The sequence below is a fragment of the Miniopterus natalensis genome, chromosome X, assembly GCF_054644295.1.
Source record: "Miniopterus natalensis isolate mMinNat1 chromosome X, mMinNat1.hap1, whole genome shotgun sequence".
Classification (NCBI taxonomy): domain Eukaryota; kingdom Metazoa; phylum Chordata; class Mammalia; order Chiroptera; family Miniopteridae; genus Miniopterus; species Miniopterus natalensis.
The window spans coordinates 16,153,885-16,173,784 of record NC_142103.1 but is presented as its reverse complement, the minus strand read 5'-3'; the positions used below and the strand labels follow the sequence as shown (position 1 = coordinate 16,173,784).

General features: G+C 37.2%; 1 protein-coding gene across 1 annotated transcript; it reads left to right on the top strand.

Annotated features, from left to right (window-relative positions):
• Positions 1-7,771: 7,771 nt before the first annotated feature.
• Positions 7,772-17,507, top strand: MCTS1 (MCTS1 re-initiation and release factor). Its single transcript, XM_016214062.2, has 6 exons — positions 7,772-8,094; positions 9,267-9,419; positions 9,965-10,062; positions 14,410-14,543; positions 16,448-16,515; positions 17,301-17,507. The coding sequence occupies exons 1-6, from the start codon at positions 7,784-7,786 to the stop codon at positions 17,380-17,382; spliced, it is 846 nt and encodes a 281-aa protein (XP_016069548.1). The 5' UTR covers positions 7,772-7,783; the 3' UTR covers positions 17,383-17,507.
• Positions 17,508-19,900: the final 2,393 nt, after the last annotated feature.

The following is a 19,900-nucleotide window of genomic DNA, read 5'->3' as shown; positions in this document are numbered from 1 at the left end:
ATTGATAAGAGAGGAGGAGTCATCCAATACAAAACCTGCAAGAGAAAAATCCCAAAATGCATAAATACAAAGAGCAGGGGTGGTGGGGCCCCACTCTGGTCAATTGAAGAAATGTATTCAGAAAAGAAGAACCAGTTGGGCCCCACTATGATTAGTCCTCTCCATCCTTCCCCCAATCCATCCTAAGGTTAAAGACAAAAATTTCATCATAAAGAGAGTGAGCTATTGCTTCCAAAAGTTTGCTAATCTGAGTGTAGGATCCTAGAAACAAAAAACAAAAACAGAGCAGACCTTGGTGTAATTTGGACTTCCACAGAATATATGGAAAAACAAAAGAGAAGCAGCTTTGTCCAGGAGAGAAATACACCGGAGTCCTCCACTGGAACAGTAAAATTGTTTTGGCAATTTGTGGGGAATAAGGGAACAGCCTTCTTGTCTCCTGCATACCCACCCACTTTAAAGTGAAGGCTGGCAGGTCAACACATGCAACCCACTTACACAAAGCCCTCCCACTCATTTTGGTTCTTCTCTTTTATGTTGTAGGTTTTCTCACAATATTTCTGTTGATCCTTTGATGTCTATGCATATTAGTGAATATGCTATCTTTGCTGATGTACTTGTCCATTATTCACTAATATGTTGAGAATACCTACAACATACAAGAAAAGAACAAAAATGAATAAAGAGAAAAATTGACCTTGAGTGGGGAAGGGGGTGAGTGAAACAATACACAGAACAAAACTCTGATTCTTAGATTCTAATTTTCCTATCTATTCAGAACACATTGCAGACATATTCAGAGCCTTTATGAATTACTCAAGTAGGTATTATAGCAAAATTAAAAAAATGAACCTTAAAAAGAAGATCATGTGGAATATAAGAAATAGTGGTGAGCAAAGGAACAGTAAAACTTTGATTTGTCCAAATACTAGCAAAAAAAAAAAAAAAAAAAAGGACTATTTGAATCAGACAAAGATAGAATTCAGAGCTAAAAATATTAAAAGAGACAAAGAGATATTTAATATTCATAAAAGGTGCACTCCATTAAGAACATATGACAATTATGGACCTTTATGTACATAACGTGAATTAGAGATAAATGAAGCAAAGTCTGTTAGGAATACAAGTAGAATAAAAATTTACAAATAAACAATCACAGGAGAGGGAGATTCCCTTCTCCTGCTCTCCCTTTTCTCCTTCCTCCATCCTCTACTTCTCTCTTTCCTTCCTTCTCCCCTACTTTCTTCCAAAAATATATGTTTAGCACCTAATATGTGCCAGGCATTGTGTTAGTACTGTGAGTACAGTAGCAAGCAAACCAACCTTGATGCCTGCTGCCTGAAGCTTATAGTCTAGCCAGGGAGACAAACATTCAAATATTTATTCAAATACATGAAAAATTACAACTGTAATGAGTGTTCTGTAGGAGTGAGTGGTACACAAAAGTATGAGAGGTCAAGGAAGTTCCCCTGAGCAAATGAAACCTCCCCAGAGATCTGAAGAATGCACTGGAGTTAACTGGGTAAAGAGGGAAAAAAGACATTCCAGGCAGAGGGGAAAGCATGTACAATTGCATGCACAAAGGTTCTGTGGCAGGAGGAAGCCCAGTGCATATAAGGGACAAAAGAAAGCTGGTACAGCTGTAGCTCAGTCATCAAGTGGATATATTAAAAAAAATTGATTGATTGATTGATTGATTGATTTTGGGGGAGGGAGAGAGATTTGTTATTCCACTTCTTTATACATTCATTGGTTGATTCTTTTTTGTTGTTGTTAATCCTTACCCGAGGATATTTTTTCCATTGATTTTTAGAGAGAGTGGGTGGGAGAGAGGGAGGGAAGGGGAGAGGGAGATGGAGAGAGGGGGAGAGAGAGAAACATTGATATGAGAGAGACACATCAATTGGATGCCTTCCAAATGCACCCCTATCAGGGCTTGGGATTGAACCTGCAATCCAGGTATGTGCCCTTAACCAGGAATTGAACCTGCGACCCTCTGGTGCACAGGCTGGCGCCCCAACCACTGAGCAACAGTGGCCAGGTCCATTGGTTGCTTCATGTATGTGCCCTGACTGGGGATCAAACCTGCAACCTTGGTGTATCAGGATGACACTCTAACCAACTGAGCTACCCAGCCAGGGCAAGTGGAGAATTTTATAAGGTGAAGCTGATGTAGATACTGGCCAGGTTATGCAAGGCCTCAGAGGCTATATTAATGATTTGTGTACCTATCCTAAGCACAATAGCAATTATTGAAAACATTAAAAGTGAAAAAGACTATTCTGTTTGTAAAAGGAATTAGATGACAGGCAAAAGTGAAAGCAAAGAGTTCAATTAGAAGGCTGTAACTATATGCCTGGTGAGAAAAGAAGATAACTTAGAGGTGGTGAGTGGTGGACATAAACACAGAAGAAGAAAGCTTTAACAAAGATCTAGCCCTGGCTGTTTTGGCTCAGTGGTTAGAGTGTGGGCCTGTGGACTGAAAGGTCCCAGGTTTGATTCTGGACAAGGGCACGTACCTCAGTTGCAGGCTCAATCCCCAGCCCTGGTCAGGGCCTGTGGGAGGCAACAAATCGATGTATCTCTTGCATCAATGTCCCACTCTCTCTCTCTCCCTTCCACTCTCTCTGAAAAACAATGGAAAAATATCCTCAGGTGAGGAATTAAAAAAGAGAGAGAGAGATCTAGTAGGCAAAATTGACAGGGTTTCAGGATGGCTTGCACATGAAGATGAGAAGACATAGCAAGGATGTCTCCCTGGTTTCTGGCTTTTGTAAATAGATGGGTTATGATGCCATTCACTGAGAGAGGGAATACTGCAATAGGATCAATTCATTGTTTTGGGTTTTAGGGGCAGGAGGAAAAGAAGACTTTGGTTTTGAATATGTTGAATTTGAAGTGCTTTTGAGACATCCAAGAGATGTATAGTAGGCATTCGGAAAGAAATGTTTGGAGCTCAGAGAAAAGCTGGAGATATAAATTTGTGAGCTATATGAAGAGGTGGTAATTGAAGACCCATATACAGATGAAATCACCTAAAGAGAGATTATGAAATCTCTAGAGGAGAGGTTATAACTGAATATTTGTAGAGGTCTGAGGAGAGTCAGATGAGTAATGTGTCAGATAAACCAAGGAAAGAGTGTTTCAAAAAGAGGGAATGATTAATTGTGACAAGAGCTGCTAACAGGTCAGATAAAATAGGGATGAAAACATGTCTATTGCATTTAGCAACATGAAGGCCATTTTAACTTGCAGTTATTTATTTCTGTGTAACACATCATCTCAAAATTTAGTGACTTAAAACAGTTATCATCACCATCATCATCACCATCATCATCACCACCACCACCACCATCATCATCATCATCATCATTATCATCATGTCTCATGATAATTTGGGTCAGAAGTTCAGATAAGGAACATCAAAGATAGCTCATGTATGCTTCATGACATCTGGGCCCTCAGTTGGGGTGATCTGAATGGCTAGAAACTAGAATAGTTGGGAGCAGGTTGAGCATCTCTCTCTCCAGATAGCCTCTCCACATGGTTAGCTTGGGTCTTCTAACAGAAAGATAGACTCTGGGTAGGCAGACTTGTTACATGGCACCTCAAGAGTCCAAGAGTGAGTGTTGCAGCCCAGTTTCAAGGAGAGGAGAATTAAACTTCACCTCTTGAGAGAGAGAGACATATAGAGATGGTGAGGGAGGGAGAGAGAGAGAGAAATTAAAAGAGAAAAGGGAAAATTGATAAAGGCATGTTTCTGAGAAAGCAGAAAGTTATGGAATTCAATTCAAAGATCAGCTGGAGAGATTGTTCTCAGAAAGAGAGAGAGCTATACAAATGAGAAAAATTAAATGGAATGAGATGGGGTAGACAGTTTTTAAAAAATTTATCTTTATTGTTGAAAGTATTACAGGTATTCCATTTTACCCCCCATTGGTGCCCTCCACCCCGCTCCCACCCCTTCCCCAGGCCTTTACCCCATTATTGTCTGTGTTCATGGGTTATGCATATATGCATATAACTTCTTTGGTTAATCTCTTCCCACCCCCCACCCCCCTTCCCTCTTCCCTCTGAGATACGACCGTCTGTTGCATGTGTCAGTGTCTCTGGGTCTAATTTGTTTGTCAGTTTCTTTTGTTCATTAGCTTCTTCTTAAAGGAGACCCTTCAACGTTTCCTGTAGTGCTGGTCTGGTGGTGGTGAACTCCTTTAGCTTTTTCTTATCTGTGAAGCTCTTTATCTGACCTTCAGTTCTAAATGATAGCTTTGCTGGGTAGACTAATTTTGGTTGTAGATTCTTGCTTTTCATCACTTTGAATATTTCTTGCCACTCCCTTCTGGCCTGCAAAGTTTCTGTTGAGAACTCAGCTGACAGTCGTATGGGTGCTCCCTTGTAGGTAAGGAACTGCTTTTCTCTCTCTGCTTTTAAGATTCTCTCTCTGTCTTTAACATTTGGCATTTTAATTTTGATGTGTCTTGATGTGGGCTTCTAACCTATTGAAAAAATAATGATAGAAAACTTTGCCTACCTGGTGAAAGAAATAGACTTACAAGTCCAAGAAGCACAGAGAGCCCTAGACAGTTTTAATTGTATGTTTGGTAGCAGGCAGATAAGGGCAATCCCATCTCTTCTATTTTATGTATAAAGTAGTATGTGATGAAGCAGGGAAGGGTGGTGGAAGTTTCTATCTCTCTATCCCTCTCCCTTCCTCTCTCTCTAAAAATCAATAAAAAAATTTAAAATAAAGAAATGAGAGGTCAGGTGAGGTGGAGAAGAAGTACAGAGAAATATGGGAATGAGATTAGAGGACAGCAGTAATAACAACAATAATAGTAACTTAATAATAACAATAATAACTCAGCAATATTTGCATGTATTATCTCATTTAATTCTCATACCCTCATAAAATAGAGCCTTTATTTTACAGAAGGAAAACAGTCACAGAATTAACTGACTTGCCCAAGGTCACATAGCAAATAAGTTGAACTGGGTGCTTACACATTGGGTGATGACAAAGGAAAGCAGGGATGTGAGTAAGGCATACTGGGTTTGGCTTATCTGAAGTTTGGCAAGATGGTTAGTCCAATCTTCTGATAAATAGGGGCCTCTCAGATCTCTCCAAATGCAGATGTATTTGGGACTGGAGGCCAGAGCTGCTGTTTTGTTGGTGTTCCTTATATTGCTCAGTATGGAAGTTTCCAGGCAGGGGCTGGGTCAATGTATTTTCTCACCAGAGTTAATTGGTGGTGGGGATAGTGCTATAATTCTTAGGTATGTTTTGCCCTTGTGGGGGATATAAAGCCAGCTGTAGGGGGCTGTAAGGTGTGAGGCTGAGAGGCAGTTTGTGGGAAATGTGACCCTAATGGAAGACTTCACAGGCTGTAGATTCTTAGAGATGGGAGGCCCCGCAGGAGTCTGGCAGTGGCCCAATTCTTTCTTGCAGTGAAAGCAGCTTTTCCAGTGTTTAAATCTGTGGCCCAGCTCCTAAAGAAACTATTCTTTACTGGGCACCCTGACGGGTTTTGGTGCCATGCTTATTGCTCAAGGAAGCTTATGGAGAAGAAAAGGAGGCCTTACTGCAAACTCCTTTGGGCAACATTTTATAGCCCCACATCAAGATGATCTTGCAAAATCATTTCAAAATTCTAAGAAGGCAAATACAATCATTAAATATTTAATGCTTGCTATAGCTGTTACTTATCTTAGTAAAATATATGATAGACTTGGGTTTCCTGTGTTCTGTGCTGTGTGTACATTGAGTACCCTTGTAAAGTAAATTAAATAAAATGTGTACAGAACACTTATGCACACATTATAGCACAGAGCATGTATGTATAAATCATAAAGTTCCTTTATAACTATTTATTGCATGAATAAAAGAACTTCATTATTTTAATTTTTGAAGAGGTTCATTTTGAGGTCTTTCTTCTTTTATGACATATTGTTTGTTGTAGCGATGATTTATTTGGAGATGAGTTCTTTGGCAGGAGCAACCCCCCCAGTTATAGCCTTGGAAAAACAGAATCACTTTATGATGATAACATTTACAACACAAAAAAACCAGAAACACAATGTGGTGACAAGTGGGCCCTGCTTATGTGTCTGTGTAAGTGGGTTATGAATGAAGGTATTGATGCACACATACAGAACTCAATACCTCATTAATACTAATGACCCAACTTGGCATTTTTCATAACTCAGGTTCAGTTTCTGTAATGATAAGACTGTATTAAAATGGATTAAAATATGTATGTACACCACCTGAAATTAATATATTATTGAATGTCAACTGTAATTGAAAAAAAATTATAAATATGTATGTACATGTAGCTGTATATCTGTTCCCATGCATGTGGGATTTATCATAATTTAGGTGTCTAATTTTTATAGAATTAAAAGTTAGTTATCATTTCTAACACTGCAGATATTCAGCGTTATACTTTCTAATAGGTCTAAAATTAGTAGGTTTCTCAAACCAAAAGTTCAAGAGATTAGGAAGTCCATCTAGGTGTTATTAATTTTGGGGTCCACCAAGTTAAATTTTGTTTCAGTGGAATATATAGTTATTGCATTGTGTTATGTATAGCTTGAATACAAATGATCTATTTTCACTCATCTTAAACTGCTTAATAGTAACGGTTTATTGCTGTTATAATGCATTTATTGTTACATGGCAGGCTCCCAGGGTGATGTGAGAATTGCCAGGGGAGGGAAGCTGTTTGGCAACAAGCCTGACACTGTAGCACTAACCACAGCTTGGGGTCTGGTCTTCAGTTTTGCATGTTCATAAACTCAATTGTCTAAAGGTCTGGGAGTTGATTGATGCTGAGAATGTGAAGTCACGATAAGGATGTTCACAAGAGTCCGATGTGTAAACCAGAATGCCAATTTATTAATTTACAAAGACAAACAATTGTTCATGGGATTTGATTTGAAAATAGACAGTTGTTTCCAGGCAGATCTTTATGGGAAGCTAAATTATAATCAGAAAATTGTTGCTACCATAGAATCAAGGCAAAGGGAGTTAGTTGCACAATTCAAATATATATGGTTTCTCCAAGCACCCATCTCCCCAGTAGAGACTAGAGTATTTGCTCCCTGGAGGGACTGGTGTATTTGCTTTACAGGTTAGGGCACATCTACCCCAACACCTGGGGGTAGTGCCTGTTTAGATTTTGGATTTTTCTATGCTTTCTTTGCTGATCAAAACCCTTGATTCGCTCCACTTTTAAAAATTACATAAGTAAAAAGTGTTTCTTTAGCTGTTATCTCTTCCATCAGATTAATCTTCTATTGCTCGCCTACAGGCCATTTTACCACTCAAGGATATTGCCTTTATTGATTTATTGCTCAACTCATAGGTATGGGTGTGAGGCAGGGGATGGCAACCTTGTGAATAATTTTATGGAAGCACTTTATTTTGGCCAGTGAATATGGTTGCCAGATTGAAATACAGGATGCCAAATTCAATTCAGATAACACATTTTTTAGCCTAAGTATGTCCCAAATGTTACACTAGGTATAGCTATACTTTAATCAATATTCATTGTTATGTGAAATAGAAATTTAACTGGGTGTCCTGTATTTTTATTTGCTAAACTGGTGGGTGAGCACCAATCCACTCCGGTTCTCAGGGAAATCTTTTACTAGGTTAACAGTAGGTCGCACCGAAACACGGAAGAATCTTGACCCTTTGAGGAACCCGTAAGAATGCGAATGCTATAAATGCAGCTTTGATTGATCTCCCCGCCCCCTCCATTCTTCTCTTCCTGCAAGTAGAATGACTGCTCTATTTTTTCTTCCTTCTCAAGTCCCGCCCTTTCAGCAACCAGCTCTGGAGAGAGTTCGGTCGCCCAAAAAGGGCCGGCAAAAGCGCCGACGTGTTCGGAGCAGCGGAAGTAGTCAAATTTCGCCCAGAACCGGAAAGTGCTGCTGCCTGTCTCCCTTTCCGGAGACCGACGACGGCTCCGCCTGTCAGTGCCGGCCTTCCTCGTGGAAGGGGATCTGCCGGACCTTTGCTAATTCAATTTTATCCCCCATTCCGGGCCCTTCCCTACCGTCGCCCCCTTCACCTTGGATCATGTTCAAGAAGTAAGGACATGCTGTGGCCTCGATTCGCTGCTCACAAAGGTGGTGGGGGTGGGGGTGGGGAAGAGGGCGAGAGCGAAGATCCTCTTTCTCTCTTCCCCGCCCCTGCCATCCTTACTCCCTAAGGTTTTCTATAGTACTATGCTCTCACTCGCAACTTACAACACTTCTTTAAGCTTTCCATCCCTAATACTCAGTTGGGTTTCGGCTCTCCCACCTTTATTTTCCTGATCCTTACTCCTCTTTCTCTTTTGCCCCCTCTCCCAATACTATCTTCATTTCTAGGATTCTACCAATCACATCCTTGCACTGTAATTTAAGGGTATACCGTCTTTGGCTAAGAAGAGAGCCCTGCACTCACTGCCATATGTTTTATTAGTTATGAACTGAATAGGGGGAGGCTTGACTTCCTGGGTCATGGGAGCGAAGGAGTCTGGGTGACAGGAAGCAAGCGGGCTGTCATGCCTATTGCTCAGCTGCCAGATTAACCTTGTCTTGAAACAGCGTGATTGCCCCATAGGCTATTGACTGTAAGGAAGACAAAAATTCCTTGGGAACCTACCTAGTGGGTTTGCCTTCCAGATTTGATAGACGCAAAAAGCAAAGGGGAAACATGGGCAAAGGAAGGTGGGTTTTGTTCATGACATTTTAAGAAAAATAAACAGGGTTCTTAGAAATCATCATCATCCTTTTAAAACAAAATCTCAGTACATAACATAGCCTAGCAGGGACCGCTTTTCTATGTTATATTTGGGTTGGTCTTCTGTATCTCAATGCTTAAGGGCTCTTTTGGTTTGGTTTGCTTTTGCTTTTTCACACAGGTTTGTTATAGGTGAAAATCTGTGTTTCTTCCTGGGTAGAGACGAATAAGATTTTCCATAAAGGGCTTTTGTGTAGCTGATTACAGATTATAATGTGAAATATGCCTCAGAGCCTCCCCCACCCCAAGCTAATTGTGTATGTACGACAGTTTATTTTAGTATTGTAATAAGACGTTGGTTGTGCTGGATAGAATAAAAGGTAAATTGTATTTTTAAAAACAACTTATTTCATTATGATTTTAGGCATCTAAATACTTGCTTGGGAATAGATGACTAATTAAAACACTACCTTTAGATATCCTGATGTCTACTTAGAAATGCCTTTTTTTTCTCCTTTCAAAAATCATTTGGCAGATTTGATGAAAAAGAAAATGTGTCCAATTGCATCCAGTTGAAAACCTCAGTTATAAAGGGTATTAAGAACCAATTGATAGAGCAATTTCCAGGCATTGAACCATGGCTTAATCAAATCATGCCTAAGAAAGATCCTGTCAAAATTGTGCGATGGTAAGTCTATTTTTCTCTATGTAAAACTCAGTAAGTAGCTGAATATTGTATAATTAGATTGCACTCATAATAAATGGAGTTATTTTCACATTATTGATAGATTATGGGAATAGATAAATAGAAGAACTCTAAGCAATATTTACATTTTCAAGTGTTTTTTTTACATGAAAAATGTAGCTTTATGTACTGATTGTTTTATCAGAGTTAAATGTTTTGATTTACAGTTGTATTTACTTCAGTTTGTACTTTAGAAATTTGTTTTATTGAATTATTTAAGGATGAAATTAAAATAATAATATGTGAAACAAAACTGAGTGTAGCAGCTCATATGTTTTCTTTTTTCCTCTACTGGACTGGTGTGATAGGTAAAACAGTTTAAATAAGTTTTTTTTGGCCTCTATGGGCATCTTTATTGAAATTTTAAAAGAGCTTACTGTATCTCCATATATGCATGGTTCATATTATACATTATTTAGAGACTATTTGGCATATTCGGTTTTGAAAGAAAATATCTAACGTGGTACTTTGTGACATTTGTCTTACAGCCATGAACATATAGAAATCCTTACAGTAAATGGAGAGTTACTGTTTTTTAGACAAAGAGAAGGGCCTTTTTATCCAACCCTAAGATTACTTCACAAGTGTAAGTCTTCTTAGAAAATACGTATTTGTTGATAATGGAAAGACACAAAAGAAGCTGAAAGTGACTTCTGGTTGTTAACTTATTTATTAGTACAAGGTAATATGGAATATAAAAGTACAATGAATTCCCATCTTTTGGTAAATCTGAAAAATGCAATTCTCTCGTGCATTCTAGAAGACCCAAGAAAGAACATTCATTCATTCAACAAATATTTATTGAAGTTACTATGTGCCAAGCACTGAGCTAGGTACTGAGAATATGATGGGAAGCAAAGACAGACATGGTCCCTGTGCCTATGAGACTAACAGTCTAGTTGGGAGAATAGACAACAATTACATAATTACACAAGTATATATTCACAAACTTGATAAGTGCTGTGAGCATTTTATTTTAAATTTATAGCTAGATTTGCCTCATAGAGAATTCTATATAAGGGAAAACATTGTCTAATTGTTGGACTCAGTTATTGTTAGTTGAGTGCCAAGTTCAGGTGTTATGAAACAAAATAATGTTTATGTACCCACTTTTGCACATTCTTAGATTGAGTACATTACCCCCCCCACACACACACACACAAAAAAAGAAAATCAAAAGGAAGCTACAATCCCAGTGCCCTGGAAGTTTAACTGTGAAGTAAAATTTCTGCTTTTCAAACCAGTATGCACACCTGGGCTTCTAGCCAAGAAGCAGAAAGGAAGGGAGCGACTGGAGGATTCTGTAGGTGGTATTGGTGACTTAATGAATGAGTTTGATTTTTTGTAAGAGGAGATAATTTTTTAAAATTTTATTTTATTGTTGAGAGTATTACAGATGTCCCCCATTTCCCCCCCTTTGCTCCCCTCCACCTATCTCCCACCCCTCCCCAGGCCTTCACCTGTCTATTGTCTGTGTCCATGGGCTGTTAATATATTCTTATAAGTTCTTGGGTTAATCTCTTCCTGCCCTCCTTCCCGCCTTCCCTCTGAGATCTGTCAGTCTGTTTCATGTTTCCATGTCTGTGGTCCTATCTTGTATGTCAATTTATTTTGTTCTTTAGATTCCACATATAAGTGAGATCATGTGATATTTGTCTTTCTCTGACTGTCTTATTTCACTTAGCATAATATTCTACAGGTCCATCAATGCTGTCCCAAAGGGTAAGATATTCTTCTTTTTTACAGCTGCATAGTATTCCATGGTCTAAGTGCCCCACAGCTTTTTTTATCCACTCATCTACTGATGGGCACTTGGGCTGTTTCCAGATCTTAGCTATTGTAAATTGTGCTGCTATGAACATAGGGGTGCATATATCCTTTCTGATTAGTGTTTCAGGATTCTTAGGATATATTCCTAGTAGTGGGATCTCTGGGTCAAATGGCAGTTCCATTTTTTATTTTTTGAGGAACCTCCATACTGTTTTCCATAGTGGCTGCACCAGTCTGCATTCCCACCAGCAGTGTACCGGGGTTCCCCTTTAGGAGATAAGTTTTTTAATTACTTGGTGAAGCAGAGGTCCAGAGCCGTAAAGTTGTTAGGCAAGTCTTTAAAAGAGGTGAAGCATTTTATTTATTTACTTATTTATTTTTATTGAAAGAGGGGGGAGAAACAATGATTTGTTGTTCCACGCATCCATGCATTCATTGGTTGGAGGTGAAGCCTTTTAATATTTATAAAGGAATATTTACAATTATTTGATTAAGTATTGATTGCATCGAGTTAAAAAACTATGATTGACAGAATTTGAGTCCTGATGCAATGGGAAAAAGTTTAATAAAAATATTTTGGTGACATTAAGACATTTTAATGACATTCCTACTTGACTAAAAGAGAACAGAGAAAATAATCAAATATATTACATGAATCTAGATTGGATCCTGGTTTGAAAAACAAAGTAAATTCAAGTCCTTCTCCTCCCTCTCAAAAAGATATAAAAGACTTTCTTGGGACTATTGGGGGAAATTTGCATATGGTTTGTTTATAAGATGATACTGCAGAACTGTTGTTAAATTTTTAGGTATGATAATAGTGTTATGGTTATGTAGGAGAATGACTTTATTCTTAGGTGGTGTGTGCTCATTATGGTGGAGAATGTCTGAAATTTAAAATAGTAGAGGAAAAAATATGTGTGTTTAAATAGAAAGAGATAAAGCAAATACAGCAAAGTGTAAATGAACAATTGTTGAATCTAAGTGGATAGTGTCCAGGTGATCATTGAACTGTTCTTCCAGTTTTTCCATATGTTAAGCATTTTCTTAATAAGTTGGAAGAAAAAGATGTTCCTATTTAGAAGTTTTTTTTCAGGGAACCAACCTTTTAGAGCATTTTAAAGTTATTCTTGTGCAAGAAGCAGGATAATATGGTGGTTAAAAGCATGAGCTCGGAGTTAGGCAGACCTGGGTTCAATTCCCAGTGCATGTCAGTTTTGTCAGTTCACTCAACCTGGTTAACCCTTGTTTCTTTGTCTTTTAAAATGGACATAGTTGCATGTTACATCTCCAAGGGTTGTGAGTATTAAATGAGATAATGCATGTAATATTCCTAACACAATATCTAGAACATAGTAAATGCTAAATATATGATAGCATTTATAGTTATGTAGTAATTGTTTAAACAGTGTCCACTAGTACTAATCATCACCATCATTATCATTAAAAGGCATCTATTAATGAGAATGGAGATCTAGAAAGCAAGTTATGGCTTGTGAATAGTAAATGTATTCATTCAGGTTCCTTTTTATCAGTAAGTTGTTTAAAGTAATTTGGAGTCTTGGTAGGAAAAAGACTTATTTGTCATCTTGTAAGTGGGATGGCTAGTAGTAAAACATTAAAGTGAATACATTTTACCAATTATTGTTGGTATTACTCCTACAGATCCTTGAGAGGCCTAAAAGGTTTCCCCCCAGGCATTGTTTTAAATCCTCCAGGGATCCTTTAATTGTTGGGTTATGAATTATTTGTAGACACACATACACATACAGAAATATTTTTTTAAGATTATAAAACGAGTATGTGTTCATTTTAGAGATTTTGAAAATACAGAAGTAAAATCACCTGTATTCCCATAACCTAGAGATAACCATTGTTAATATATCGGTGTACATCTATCCAGTTATTTCCTATATCGTATATGTGTTTGTGTGTATGTGTAAATGTATATATTTTTCTTTATTTAAAAAAAAATATATCTTTATTGATTTCAGAAAGAGGAAGGGAGAGGGAGAGAGAGAGATAGAAACATCAATGATGAGAGAGCCATCGTTGATCGCTGCCTCCTGCACGCCCCCTACTGGGGATCGAGCCCACAACCCGGGCATGTGCCCTGACCAGGAAGCGAACCCCCATCGCCTGGATCCTAGGTCGATGCTCAACCACTGAGCCACGCCCGGCCGGGCTATATTTTTCCTTTTTAAATTGGGCTCTCTGATATATAGTTTTTAAAAATTAATAGACATGTTTTAGAGAAGTTTTAGGTTTACAGAAAACCTAAGCAGAAAGTAGGGAGTTCCCATGTACTTCCTCCTCACCCTTCTCTTGTTATTAATATCGTGCATTGATGTGATACATTTGTTACAATTGCTGAACCAATATTGATACATTATTAATAACCAAAATCCACAGTTTACATTAGGGTTCATTTTTTGTGTTGTACATTCTGTGGGTTTTGTCAAATGTATATGGTCACTGTTAAAGTGTACGGAATAGTTTCACTTCCCTAAACATCCTCTACGCTCCACCTATTCATCCCTCCCTCCTCCCTCTCCCCACTAACACCTAGCAACCACTGATATTTTTGGTAGTTTTTCATTCTGCTTTTCCCTCTTAACATTATATTATGAACACTTCCCAGGGAATTATGTATTTTTCAAAAACATGGCTCTATTATATAGACTTTGTGGATACACCTTAAGTCATTTATCTCTTAGTTTATTGTTGGACATTTAAGCTGATTCCAGCTTATTTCTATTATAAATATTAGTGCTGCACTGAATATCTTTCTAACTAAATATATTTTAAATCTCTCATATTTTCTTAGGATAAAGTCTTAGAAATAGAATTACTGAGTCAGAGAGTTTGAACCTTTTCAAGGCTGTTGATACACGTTGCCAAGCAGTCCTAAAGAAAGGTTATATCCATTTTTAAGCCTTCTAGCAGTATATGGGAATGCTAGTTTTCCTACACTTGCTAGCATTGGAAATTAGTTTTCTTAAAAATATTTACTAATTTGATAAGTGAAGGGTGGTATTTGAGTTTTATTTTGCATCTGTCAGAGTACTGTAATTTTGGGAAATACTTGTTCATGTCCTTTTGCCTTTTTTTCAGATGAGTCATTAGTCTTATTAATTTATGTAATGTATTTCTTTTCTTCTAGATCCTTTTATCCTGCCACACCAGCAGGTTGATAAAGGAGCCATCAAATTTGTACTCAGTGGAGCAAATATCATGTGTCCAGGCTTAACTTCTCCTGGAGCTAAACTTTACCCTGCTGCAGTAGATACGATTGTTGTATCCTTCTCAGGCTGTACCTGTTGAAAAAATGTCATTACTGAAAGATCTATCTTCCAAGGGAACAGATGTACAGTTTTGGAGGTCACTGTTATTATCTCATGCCTTTCTGGTACATTTGAAAATGTGGGCAGTAACATTATTTCTTTAGATTAAATTGTGACCCACTTTAGAAATTAAATGAGAACAAGTAGTAAAGAATCCCAGCTGCATTTCAGCCCAATTAGGGCCCAAATGTTATCAGATTCAGGACACAGTATAAAACTTTTGAGTATTAACAGAGAGGATATATCTGATATGATTGGATCACTTCTTTGGACATCAGCTTGCTACTTTTATGTTTGACATTGAAGTAAAAACACTCAAAAGGGAAAAGAACTTAGGTACCAGGTAGAATGTTAGAAGTGGGTAGTGGAAAATATTGGCAATTCCCAACTTTTATTTTAAATTTCATTTTAAGTTGGTTGTTTGGGCCTCAGAACATGATTTCTCAAAGAGAAATGTTAAAGTCCCAGATAGTCCTTAAGGATCTGTTCAACTCATGATATACAGCTGAACAATTCTGCATTATTTCCATTTCTAATGGTGCTGTTTCAGCTATATTCTAGATTAAATAGGTTTTTGCCAACAAGTCTGGATAGAGCATTTTCTTTGTCATAGATAAAGTGGCCATTTGCTTCAAGTTGAGAAAAAGAACCATACTTGGTGGGAATGGGGAAGTCACTGTGGAGTGGGAAGGCCATTGGAATGGGTTTAAGAATGTGTCCTGTGCTCAAAAGGAGGCAGTTTTCTTGTTGTGGCAGTTGTATCTAAGGGGTAGTATAAGTTGTATGTTTATATCTTAGGAACAGTTTGTATTGACATAGATACTGGTCACACAATAGGTGCTTAAATATTTGTGGGATGTTGACGGAATGGAAAATCATTTCTTATTCTGTAAGGATAGGTTACCTTTTTGTGTTTATGATTTTTCTAAGTGTTATAAGTTTATAGTTCTAGAGTTCCTTTAAATGGAAAATTTTCCTAGTGCCTAGACTTTATTTTTAAAATAAGTTTTATTTTGAAATAATTGTAGACTTTTAGAAAGTTGCAAAGCTAGTACAGAAGGGTACTGTGCATCCTTGAACCTTTACTTTTAAAAATATGTACTGCAGCGTTTAACATTCTAGATGCTTTCAAGTGATAACCAAGAATGTTCTGTTCTAGAAAGGTTGACACTTATATTGAGCTCTTAAAGACAGATGTGAGATATAATTATTGTTTTGATGTGTCCTTTATATAAGACCACCATTCAGTGATTAAAACACTAGAACAATTGATATTTATTTATGTCACAATTTTTAATATTTATTTGCAAGAGATTTTATTTCCTTTTTTGCATCTCTTATTCTGGTTTTGTTGGCATTGGGTTATAGTATTAACATTCGACTTAAAAACCAAGAATGATTATTAGATCCATTAATTTAGCATTTATTGAGTATTCATTAACAGCGTGCCCATAGACTCTGATAGGTCCTTGCCCTCAAGGAGTTAATGGTGTAGGCAAGGATATAAGATGGGTTCAACCCAGCTGGTGTGGCTCAGTGGTTGAGTGTTGACCTATGAACCAAGAGGTCACTGGTTCATTTCCAGGTCAGGGCACATGCCCGGGTTATGGGCTCATCCTCAGTAGGGGGCATGCAAGAGGCAGCCATTCAATGTTTCTCTCTCATCAATGTTTCTATCTCTCTATCCCTCTCCCTTCCTCTCTCTCTAAAAAAAGAAATAAAAACATATTTTTTTAAAAAGTATTCAAATCAATATAAGAAAAAGATGGGTTCAAAGTGGCTTACCTAGTAATGTGATCATTTGACACTCCTTCTCCAAGGCATTTTGATAAATAGTTCTTAGCTGTGTGTTTTCAGGCCATCATGGCAGAAGGAAAACAGCATGCCCTGTGTGTTGGAGTCATGAAGATGTCTGCAGAAGATATGTAAGTCTCACCTTAGGCCCCTTTAGTTTTTGAGATATGGGTAATCTATACAGGAAGCATCAGAATTACAGGTGAACTTTGCTCTCATTCATACCACATCTTGCAAACATGTAAGCACAGAAGCCTCATTTCTGATTTTTCCTAACACTTAGAAAGCCAGTGAAACCTGTTTTGTCTCCAGGATTGCATTCTTTTTTAAACACTGAAAAGAACCCATGTGCCAGTATAGCTGTTTTATATGTATGTATGTATGTATGTATATATGTGTGTGTGTGTATTTTAGGAATTTTTCATTTAGTATGATTTAAACTCAGTGGAAGGAAAGATGTTTTGCTACTAATTTTAAAAAACTCTGCCGTAGTTGGGCACCATACAGTATTTATCTTATATTTTGACCTGGTGGTATAGAATATGAAGGAAATATTAAAGATATATTATCAAACTGTAGTCAAGATATTTAAGAACTTTGCAACACATTTGAAGACCACAATATTCCTATGAATTTTGTTTCAGGGTTAATTGTAACACTTTGATTTTCTCCTGATATGATAACACATTACTCTGTTTCTATAGACCCACTAGTTAGATCACTAGAATCACTTGAAGACATGAACTTCCCCAGAGTAATGTAGTTTAATGTAGACAGTAATGTGGGTATAATACAAATAAATTCCTACATGTAGCTCAATAATTGCAAAATAGCAATGGACTTTGAATTACATTTACCATGACTAAGCCTATAAAAATTGCTAACAGTATGTTTATGTGTTTTTTTCCTTCTACAGTGAGAAAGTCAACAAAGGAATTGGCATTGAAAATATCCATTATTTAAATGATGGGCTGTGGCATATGAAGACATATAAATGAGCCTCAGAAGGAATGCACTTAGGCTAAATATGGATATTGTGCTGTATCTGTGTTTGTGTCTGTGTGTGACAGCATGAAGACAATACCTCTGTGGTTATGCTGAATAAATTCAACAGATGCTAAAATTCTGTTAGCTTCAAAAATTATTTTCGTTTTTCTTAAACTCAAGTTAAAATTGGGTACTAATAAACTTGGATATTAAAAGGTATCTGGTAAGGAACCAAACTCAGACTACTTCATGTCCTTTCTTAGGCTAATGATGTAAGATGCAGGGCAGGACTTGGTAAATGAACTTGCCAGTATACGGCTGACCCCCCAGAGAATCTGCAAACTTCATGGGGCTGGAAGCTAGATTGGTAATTTTATCCCGTTATCCCAGGCACCTAGAAGTGCCCCTTCTCTTTTTGTGCGTTGTTTGTTGTTGTTTTTAAACTTTTCACTATGGAAAATTCCAGACATACACAAAAGTATGGGGAGAATAGTATAATGTAATGGACCTTTTCTATATCCGTCACCTAGCTTCAATTCATGACCAGTCTTATTTCATCTATATCTCACTTATTCCTTCCCACCCTGCTCCCTGATTATTTTGAAGCAAATTTCAGATATATCATTTTATCCATAATTACTTTAATATGTATCTTTAAAAGATAAGTGGTTTTCTTTTAAAAAGCATAACCCCGATATCATTATCACACCTAAAAAATTTAACTTGACAGTGTCCAAATATGTGACAAATGGACTTGACTGTCTCTTTTTAATTTCTTTGATTATTGGTTTGCTTGAAAGAGATACCAGACAAGGTTCATTTATTGCATTTGGTTGTTTTTTTATTGAAATCTCTTTTAATCTATAAGTTCCCCCTCCTTTTCTTCTTTATTTAAGAAATTTAGTTGCTTTGTCTTATAGAGTTTCCTCCCACATTCTGGATTTTGTTGATTATATTGCTGTAAAGTAATTTAATTTGTTTTTATGCCTCCTGTCTAGCCTATAAACAGATAAGCTTAATTTGATTCAGGTTCCATTTACTTAGTCCGCTCTCCTGAAACTACATAGATGCCCAGAACTTCCAGATTTGGGTCCCTACTATATTCCTCAAAGAATGTGCATCTCCTATCATAAGTGGCATATAAAAACTGTGGACCTACTTAAGTAAGATTTGTAAGCAGTTTTGGGAGTTACATAAGCTGTTACAAACTTATATAGTAATAATAGGCCTTTCTTCCTAATAACCTTGCTGTTATTCTAATGTCTCAGCCATCTTTATTTGGTTGTTTACAAATATGTGACGTGTTTTACTTTTCAGATGGATACAGATATTTATAAGATTGTGGTGGCCTGTGTTACAGTTAGAAGTTGGTGAGAAAGGTGAGGGACAGTAAAAAGAGAGAGACCATTTGGCTGGCTGTTGCAGCTGGGCCTCTCAGAATATAACATAGGTGAAGGTAATAGATCCAGGGTTTGACCCTCAGATTGAGAAACAATTTCCCACTAATGAAACTTGCAAGACTTGGAGATTCCCATGTTAGAATGTAGATGTATTAATTTATAGTGGTAAGTCTGCTTAGGGTAAATTAATTAGTAAACTGGAAGTTTCTTGGTGAAAATGGCTAAGAGCAAAGGAAGGTTGATAATTTGGGGGAATATTTCATCTGGGCTGGGGCAAGGCTTGGAGAGGTTTTCCAGCTCATCATTAATTAGAATTCTTATGTCTGCCATAATCTTTGTTTTCTGGCCTTAGAGGCACCTTGATATTTTATTTCCTGTATCCTTTTTAAGTTCTATGTAGAATATTTTCCTTATGACAGCTATATTCTACAGCCTACCATATTGTTATATTTTATTCTTTGTGTAAAAGTGTAAATAATGTCATTAGTAACACATTTATAAATCATCTTTCAGGGTAGTTTCTTCAAAAGATAGTCTCATTTTATGCTAATTTACCAGTTTCAAATTCAGATATCTCCCCATTTGGGGGAGGAGGGACCCTATTTGAGGCCTATAGCTCCTTATAGTATTATTAAATAGAGAATATCTGAGTCATTAGTCAAAACTAAACTTTGAAATGGAAAAGTACGCATACTTTTTTCCTTCTTTTTGGAAAGCAGTAAACAAACAAAAAACAATGCTAAACTTTGAACCTTTATTTTTGGTGCTAAGATGATGTTAATTGACCAAGATTGACTATGGAGTATGAGTAATGAAAAGCAAAGCACACACATATATTAGAGAAATTAAAACCTTTTATTGCCTTGGTTTCTGAAATAATTTACCCTTGTTTCTAACCACTGTTACGGTGGGTGTAGAGAACACTTTTTAAATATTCAACATCAGCATCTGTGCTTGTTTTTCTACTATGCTGAGGTACATTGACTGCGTTGCCTTGGTGATGTGCACTAAATATGTATTGTTTCCTGCTTCTCCTGGGTCTGAGGCCTCAGGTCATTGGTGTTAATCAGGGGAGCCTTATCAGTTTCTAAACATTAGGTCATGCAGGGAACCCAACTCACAGAGGTTA

Excerpts from the sequence above, each read along its gene's own strand:
- MCTS1 (XM_016214062.2), top strand. The coding sequence starts at position 7,784 with ATGACTGCTCTATTTTTTCTTCCTTCTCAAGTCCCGCCCTTTCAGCAA. Across the intron at positions 9,420-9,964 it reads CCTGTCAAAATTGTGCGATG|CCATGAACATATAGAAATCC; the intron begins GTAAGTCTATTT and ends TTTGTCTTACAG. Across the intron at positions 10,063-14,409 it reads CCTAAGATTACTTCACAAGT|ATCCTTTTATCCTGCCACAC; the intron begins GTAAGTCTTCTT and ends CTTTTCTTCTAG.